Genomic DNA, 9,179 nt, shown 5'->3' on the forward strand with positions numbered 1-9,179 from the left:
GGAAAAAATACCTTCAAATATTCATTAGCCCAATCAAAGCAGGTGTTGCAGTATTGACTGGATTGTAGCCTCATGCAAAATAGGGCTGAAGATGGTCTTTATTTAGTGTTTAATGACATTCCAAACAAAGTTGCATAGTTCATTCTCTCTGCTGGCACACTGCAAGCCCCATGCTGTGATGTCTTGACTTTCCTGCAGCATCAAACAAAATGAATCATTATGGCAGAATGCCTTGTGTTGTATGTGAATGACTAACAGGGTATCTACCACACTAACTGGGCAACAGATGACCAGGATGATCTTTCTTTCTCTAATGACTGCAATGAGAATACAGGAAAATAAACAAGACCTAGTTAAAGAGTTTCAGTGATGATTATGCTTCAGAAAGCCAGAAAGTGTACTATATATGATCCATATAAAGGCTCAGAAAATACTTAATTATCAACATGTGAAGTTAAATTGTGCACAAACTGAAGATTCAGCAACTTTTTACTTTAATCTTGTGATTTTGCATAGAGACTTTTTAATATTAAAACATCAGTAGGAATTATTGCTGTATAACATATTAGCTTGTATTTTTCCTTGAGCCATTATTCAGTTTTATTGCTATTTCTCACCGATGAGAAAATAGTGCTAGTGCAATGCCTTGGAAATGATAAAAAATACATCAACAAAAATACATGACTTCTTCATGTGGTATTATCAAAAGTTAGTTTTTGCTCTGAATTTAAAAATCCATTTGGAACTTGGCACACATAATCAGTAGTAAAAATAAGACTGGCATTTCACAGGACAATGAGAGTGTCTAACACTGTAAAACTTTGAGATATTTGTTTTCTTTGGATCTTGCAGGTGCATCTTTGGTATCAGTTGAAGACTCAGCTGAAGCCAGCTTTCTGACATACATAATTGAACCGCTTGAAGGGAAGACATCAACTTTTTGGACTGGAATGTACAGAAATGTAGATGGTAATTTTTATTTTATTTTATTTTATTTTATTTTATTTTATTTTATTTTATTTTATTTTATTTTATTTTATTTTATTTTATTTTATTTTATTTTATTTTAATGAAGAATTTCCATAAACTGTTTAATACGGATATAAAAAATTATATTATACTTCTCTAATGCATTTCAAGAGAAATTAGAAAAGATAATCGGGAAAGCTAGTAATCAAGAAGTAACCAGCAGATTTCTCAGGAAGGCAATAAAAACAGAGCAGAAAATGAATATTAGCTTATTCTTTAATGTGTTCAATATTTTCCCACTTAGGAGAATGGCTATGGCTAGACAACACTGCAGTGAATTTTGTCAACTGGAATACAGGAGAACCTTCCCCTCAACAAAATGAGCACTGTGTTGAAATGTATGCAAACTCTGGGTACTGGAATAACATCTACTGCACCTCCTACAAAGGCTATGTTTGTAAAAAGCTAAAAAGTAAGTGCTGCATTTACATATTTTTTAATATAAGGAATATTCTTTTTGTGCGCTAGTATTTAGTAGATGACTTTTATGCACAGTGCATTTTAGCTGAGCATTTTGTGTTTTTATAAATGTGAAGAGAATTACATTTGCATACTAACAAAAAGAAAGAATAAGTCTTGCCAGAAAGTAGAAGGGCTGATTGGCATTCAGATCCCTTTGAATTGTTTTGAAAATATTCTGTTCTTATCTCAACTGTTCCTAGTGTGTGCCCTTTACAAGCTTGTCTGTCCTGTGTTGACAGTTGTTCAGTTATCAAGTTGTTGATGTTCTTTGCACACACAAATTAGTTTATTTGAAAATGTATTCCTCAGGAAATTCCCTCTTTTTAGCACAGGGGGGATACCCGTTCCTTGTTATGGTAGGCTCATATGTGTGTTATTCTGCAGTGTAAAGCAGTGCTTCTTTTAATTGATTATTTCTGATTTGTGAATTAACAATCAGTTTTGGCCTTTTTTCTCTATGTTTTGAGAAGATAAATAAGTGAAAATTAAGGCAAATAGAATAGTTTGTATGTAATAAATTGAAATAACAGAATGTGCAAATTTGGCACATTTAGGGCATATGTTTTCCTAAAACTCATACCAGTCATTTCTTCCAGCTTGTATTGCAATATCAACAATCTCTTACTAATATTTACTGAGGAGAACAAAATACACTTAAGAGCTAAGCTGTCCACTTCCCTAAAATACTGGAAATGAGTGAAATTCTGCTGTCCTTTCTAAGAATTTGCTTTCATGCTGTATTTTCATGGCTTACTCAGATGCTTGTAACAGTGACTGTATCTTTCACAGGAAATACTGTAGAACTGCTGGGCTTACCTATCCATTCAGAGATTACAGTCTGTCTTTTTACATTGTGACTGGGAAATGAAAAGACAAATTATTTTCAATCTTAAATTAAAATAGTCATAGAGGGAGATAAAAAATGTTGCAATTAATGGCCACCCCTTTCTTTTCAACCATTAATGTCTACTCTTTTTACTGACAACATTATTCACCTGTTCTGATACTAAACCAATTCTGAGAGTTGAAATGGGTGAAAGACAGTTATGATTAGGTTCAAGCAATCTAGCTTCCTGAGCTGGAATGTTCTGGAGTCATTGAAATGCCTGTGTCAATGCAAGGACTATGCAGTCGCTCACTGAGGGACAGGACTCATCTGAGTCTTACACTGCTGTAGTAATGCAGCTCAGGTCAGCAGAATTTTGCAAACCTGTGGTAGTGCTAAATGGAGTGTTAGAAGCATCACTTAACGTAGTTTCATTTACTGTGCCTTGCTGTGTTTGCTGCTTTCTGAAAAGACTGCAAATGCAAAACTGTGACTGAAATATTCTTCTGAAATACATGCTATTTGCTGTTCCACTTGCTAAGATAAAAATTATCTCAGTAACTTGAAATTCTGGAGGTGGTCTATTACATAAATAATGTAACTTTGTTTTGTAAATAAGTAGGTAGTCTAAATAATTCAACAGTTCTACAGGTTCTAGTGGATTGGACTTCAAAATAGTGGCTAGGAATTTTATGTTCACAGCATTTCACTATAACTTGTCTGAGAATCACAGAACTGTAGGGATTGGGAAGGGTCTCTGGAGATCTGGAGTCCATCTCCCTGCCTCCCAGGAGACTGCATGGGAAAGTGTCCAGGCAGGTCTTGAATATCTCCAGAGAAGGGGCCTCCACAGCTTCTCTGGGCAGCCTGCTCCAGTGTTCTGTCACTCTCAAGTAAAGAATTTTTATTTCATGTTCCCATGGAACTTCCTGTGTTCCAGTTTGTTCCCATCCAGTGTCTTGATAGGGAGCTAGGAGGTTTAGTGGTTTTTCTGTAGGTATGGTAAAGGGAGGACGGTTGGACTAGATGATCTTATAGGTCCTTTCCAAGCTTGTGATTCTATGATTCTATGATTCATTGCCCCTTGTCCCAACACTGAAAAGAACCTGGCCCCATCCACTTGATGCTTGTCCTTCAGATTTACAAGCATTGATTAGATACCCTCATAGAGTTCTCTTCTCCAGGCTGAACAGTCCCAAGTCTCTCATCCTTTTCTCGTAAGGGAGATGCTCCACGATTCTAATTAGTGTTCTCTTTCTAGAAGTTTCTTGTCTTTCTTGAACTAGCGAGCCCAGAACTGAGAACAGTACATGATAACTACTAAGGCACGTTGCAGTTCAGGAATAGACTTAATTGTTTGGAGGCACACCATCTCTTAGCAAAGCAAACATATTTGCTATTTACATGTAGAATGATGAGTATTGCAAGGATTTATAATTATATTCAGGATTGTGTTTGAGCAGATCTGTCCTAAAGAAGCTGTGTAGTCTTGTGGTTTACACTGGTAGGGGGATCTGCCCCCATATTCTTTGCTGATGTTCTTCTACTTGGTATATTTATCCTGCTAGTTTATGTAAATACATACATGAGAGACCATAGAACAATAGGCCATTATGCTTTGACTTTTGATATATGTGCAGAGCTGTGTGTGATTTGTATTACTGTACACTTTTCTGAATGCAATTTTCACTATGATTTTTCTAATCACATAATTTTAATATAGAGTGTAATAACATAATTATTTTTCAATGTTTTCAAATACCAGCAACTGAAATACTGCCATCAGCTGAAATGCCACCAGCTGAAATGCCTACAAAGGGTAAGGATATTTGCTCATTTTCTTCCAGGTAGACAAAAATGTATCTAGTGGAAGATCATAAAAAGAAAAAATAACAATCATATTCTATATTATGTATCCTACATTTTTTGTAGAATTTTCTACATATTCCTACATTTTCCGAGTAACTGTGTGTTTCTTAGGAGCACATAATTCCATAGTAGAAATTGATATACTCCATTGAGTATATGAACAAAAAATGAAAATAATAATTTGTGATATGAAATGCAGCTAGCCTTTTAAAATCAACTTAATGTTTATATTTGTTTTCAGCGATGACCAAGGATGAGGAGGCTCCTACTCTAAGCCACGGTAAAACAGGAATCGTAGTTATCGTTGTCATCATCATCCTTGCTGGAAGCAGCCTTGCAGGCTTTCTCTTCTACAAAAGAAGAAAGAATCGCTTGTCAACAAATGACAGCTTTGAGAACAATTTGTATTTTAATAGTGATGGAACTGGAGACACAAAGGATCTTGTGACCAACATAGAACGGAACGAACATGCGACACTATAGTATAATAAAATTAATGTAATTTGTAATGTAAAATGTAATGTAATGTGCCTTGTTTTAATAAAATTATGCAACTACAGTTGCATATTTTCTCAGTACAAATACTGTATTAGCCAGTTGCAGTGTGTGCATAATATTACATACAGCATCATCATTATTTCATTACCATCTTGAGTAAGATTTCAGATCTCATGATGTTAGGGAAAAAGATAATGCTAATTATTAAATGGAAAAATAGAAATGGATGCAGTAAAGAAAGTGAAATTTAGGTAGATTCACTTAAGAAAGCTGTCAAGATTAGTAATTTCTGCACAAAATTCATTTCAGACCATGTAGTGATATACAGAATCTCCAAGCTATTCAACAAACATCTCTCTAATTCTGCCAGCTCTCAAGTACTCTCAGTGGCATTAGTACAGTGGTAGTTGCTAGGTAACAAACCTGTGTTTAGGTATCCTCTTTGAACCAAGAGACTGAAAAAATCCTTTCATGGCAAAATTCCAATGCCTGTGATTTCATACCATGTGGAGAACAAAGTATTTAGTTCTTGTTGCTTATCTCTTCTAAGATTTGGTCAGGTAAAAAGGGAGGCAGGCCTTTGAAATGGAAAAAGCATGGTTGGCTGGAGTTTTTGCTGGCTACAAGGGAACTTGTCTGGGAGAGGCAATAAAGTTAACAGCAAAATTTCCTTTTTATCAGGACAGTTACAGAGGATGGGGAGGGAACATTATCAGTATGTGTTCTGAAGGCTTGTAGGAGCACTGTGTTTTGATAATCACATTTTGCTTTTTTATACCCTCACAAGCAATGGCATAGATTTGTGAGGTGCTACTGGAAGTCAGGGACTATTTAGCCTTACCAATGTATCTGTTAGTACTGACCTTGTTTCCTTACAGAAATGCCTAGATTGGTTACCATTTACATAATTCTTAAATTTCCAAATGTTTATATTTCTAGTTTTTCCAAATCCAAAAGAAATCGTGTGTGATTCCTCATTCTCATATAAAGGTGTATGATATTTGATTTTTGTGGATTCAGACTTGTTCTGTGAAATAAACAGTAGCTAACTTTGATTTTTAAATGGCCTCGCCATTAAAACAGACTGTAATAGGATAAACTTAAGTAGGAGAAGGCAATCATGGAGACATACCAGTCTGAACTGTGATCGAATAACAACCTTATTTTCCTGTATCTATCCAGGGATTATATGCTTAAAACCAAGTAAAAAATGCCAGCTGAGTGATCTAGAAAAATCTGGAATTTTATATATACATATAGTGAAAATGGGGAAATCTGTTCTGGAGTCCCTTTTCTCTTTCTGCCCTTCTCCTTTTCTAATAATAATAGCAGTTATTTCTTCTGCTATTTCCTTTTTTTTTTTTTTTTTTTTTTTTTTAACACATTTGTTCAAGCTTGTCTTTTTGGGGATTATTACTTGTCATGGTTCTTCATCCCACCTGATGTGGTTTACAAACCAGAAAATTCCTGTTCAGCTTTGATTAATGATGTTAAAGATGATGATATTTCAACGATATCGTTGAAACAGAAAGAAGCAGTGAAATGCCAAGAGGCTGTATTGGGATCCCAGCCTCATTGCACTGCCTGTTGTGCAAAAACAAATCAGTACAATCTCTATCCAAAAGAACTTCAGTCCTGTTCTGTGGCCCTCCACAATCCTAAAGGCCTCAGATCACACCACATGATTCTTCCAGACAACATTTTGTCGCATGTATGTATGCAAGTGTATAATTGGAAAGAAAACAAAGATTGAAGAGATGTCTCATTTCCTCATACTCTGCCACACTTAGTAGATATGTCTCTACAGCTCCTGGAGCCTGTCTTGTTCTGAATTAATCTACCCGTTCTGAGCTGGATGCCACTTAATAGCTAGCATTAGGTGTAGCTGCTTCTTTGTAATGCTGTTCTACTCTAAGACATGTAAGATATTCGGAGGAATATGAAATTTAAGCTGCGTGATTTACTGTCACTCCAAGTGCAATACCATGGGGTTGGAGCAAATCTCCTATGAGAAAGAGCAAACATGAAAGCAGTGGCATTTATAACACAGAAGATCATTTAAGTTCCATTTGTTTAGCTTAAGATGAGCACTCATATGCTATACATGATATGTACAGTAATGACAATTTGACAATTTTTCAATTTTTGAATGGAAAGCAGAGAAAATAACTCGATTACTTTAAACGATATCTAATTAACATAAGACGAAGTGGACTTGTGATCATTTCAGTTTCCTTTATTTTTTTTCTTTTTTTTTCTCCTTTTATGTAGTTCCCATTAGACTGAATATACAGCACAATGTTTTGAAGATTATCATTTCTTTGGTCATATAAATCTTCAAGAAAGACTGAGGAGAGTAGTTTTCAAAGTATTTCACTTTCCACATTCTCTTGTTATTTCAGTCCTGGATTGCAGTGGTTTAATTGAACATTGTTTGGTGATCTGGCAACATGTCCTCCTTTCCTGCTGCTAAGCTTTCATATTCTTGACAAGTGACTGAATACTTAGAAGAGTTTCCAAGATTGGGCTTGGGAAATTGTGTTGCTCCATAAGTATGAATAAAATCAGCACATCTTCTTGTCATGTCAACATTTCTTGCTGTTCTTCAGCCGTTCTCTGATGCAGGTTGTTATTCTTTATAGAAGCAGTCTTTTCTCCTAAGCACCCTTGCTGCTTTTGTGCTCTTTAATTTTGTGTCCAGAGTAGATGCTGATACTTAGGTCTTGCTTTTGTGAAATGTTCTTATTACGAAAAAAAAAAAAAGAAACGAACAAAAATCTTGATTGAAAAGATGAAAGACAAAGGATGGATAGAGAAGCAAAAGAGACATTTTGGGTGATCCTTAATAGTTCATATACACAACCCTCTGATTCTGATAAGCTTTCTTACATTTCATGTTGGAGGTTTAGGTAGATGAATGAAAAATAAAGGAGATGATGTATCTTGAAAATAAAGTAAAATTCCAGGTGCTTTTTCTTGCTCTTTGAATACACTCTGAACCTACCTACAGAAATAAAAAGCTTGTTCCCTCTGTTTGGTTGTTTGTTAGTATAGGACATTTCTACTAAGACTTTTGGTTTTGGCATTAAAAAAAACCCTTTTCTGGACTGGAGGCTTTGTGATTTTGCTCAAACCTCACTTTGCTTTGTGAGGATTCTGAGAAGAAATCTTACATGAAACAGGGTAATTTTTTTTTCCCTCTCCCCCCTCCCCAGATATTTATAGTGGTGCTTTTTTAAAATGAATTATTGAACTTTAGGGGCACATCTTGTAGAACCTGCATGGACTCACCCATTCATTTCTGTGGTAGTAATTGAAGAATGACTTTGTGGTAACTGTTGGTAGCATGCAGAATTTTGCCTTGCCTCTTTACATCCTGCTACATATCTTTTGCTTTGTTTCTGTTTCCTCTTTTCTGCAGAAGAGTTCTGACTTCAGAGAGAAGATGGTGAATCTGCATGGTGTAACTTCCTGCCTGAGAGATTGCCAAAGGAACAATGCTGACTCAACACAAAACTCAATGCTGCTTTTCTGAGTAGAGTGCCTCTCTGCTGTCTTCTGATCTTCTTTCTAACTTTTTGGGCATTTAAAGGCTCTTCTCAGACAACCATAGTGGTGAAATGGACCTCAGTATTTTTATTTTTTCTTAAGCTTCTCTCAGCAGATAATTGAGAACAATCCTTCATTCTCCTGTTCTTTCTTGCTATTTAGTCCCTTTTTCTTGCCCAATGGTCCCATTATTTTCTCTCAGCATTTTAATTCTTGATCCACTCTAATTCCATGTGGACTTTTCTAGGCCCAGTGTGTTATTCATTTGCATCTGAGTCAGAACAACAAAACAGGGTCTGAGATCTTTGTGTAGGTATCCAGGGTTTCCTTTGCCTACAATTGCAGCAATTTTTCAAGGAAAGTCTTATTATAGCAATGAAGGACCTTAAAGGGTCCTTCTGTAAAATGAATATCAGGGAACTTATTCCAAACCAGCTTCTCCTGAAGATACAGGGATGGAGATTTTTCAAAGGACATATTAAAGCATTTAAGGATTCAGAAAGTGCTGTAAACCTACCACAGGAATGGGTGCCTTTTCCCTTCCTGAGCCTCTTTGTATTTCTAATTATTTTTCATACTATACAGCAGAATTTTTTTTTTCAAAGTAGGCAGCAGAATTTTGTCAGAATATATGAACAGAGTGTACTTTTGGATGTGGAAACTTTCACAGACCAGATGGATGAAAAATGTGGCAGTATTCCTTATCAGTTTACTTTCCCTCTTTAGTGACAACTGAAAATCCATCATTTTCTAGTGGTAAATTATGTTTTTCACTTAATTGTGTCATTCCTTTTCAGAATTTCATCAGTTGTTGCTGTCAGGTTTGGTACACAGCTTCTGTGTGTGTCTAGGACAGAGCAAAACAAGGGATAGGCACTTCCGGAAGAAAACAGATTCTTATTCTACATCTTTTCTCTTCTCATGGAAAAGCTGAAATGCTTCTTTT

The 9,179-nt window shown here is 35.7% G+C and overlaps 1 protein-coding gene across 1 annotated transcript in view; it reads left to right on the forward strand.

Annotated features, from left to right (window-relative positions):
• Positions 1–5,747, forward strand: part of LOC107309030 (macrophage mannose receptor 1-like) — a 48,200-nt gene extending 42,453 nt beyond the window's left edge. The window contains exons 27-30 of the mRNA XM_015853439.3: positions 853–969; positions 1,274–1,441; positions 4,083–4,136; positions 4,428–5,747. Coding sequence (XP_015708925.2) covers positions 853–969; positions 1,274–1,441; positions 4,083–4,136; positions 4,428–4,669 — 581 coding nt within the window. The 3' untranslated portion in view covers positions 4,670–5,747. The remainder of the gene's footprint in view (positions 1–852; positions 970–1,273; positions 1,442–4,082; positions 4,137–4,427) is intronic.
• The last annotated feature ends 3,432 nt before the right edge of the window (positions 5,748–9,179 follow it).

This window comes from Coturnix japonica, chromosome 2 (genome assembly GCF_054131305.1).
Source record: "Coturnix japonica strain WE chromosome 2, WE-NBRP24, whole genome shotgun sequence".
NCBI classification, from domain to species: Eukaryota; Metazoa; Chordata; class Aves; order Galliformes; family Phasianidae; genus Coturnix; species Coturnix japonica.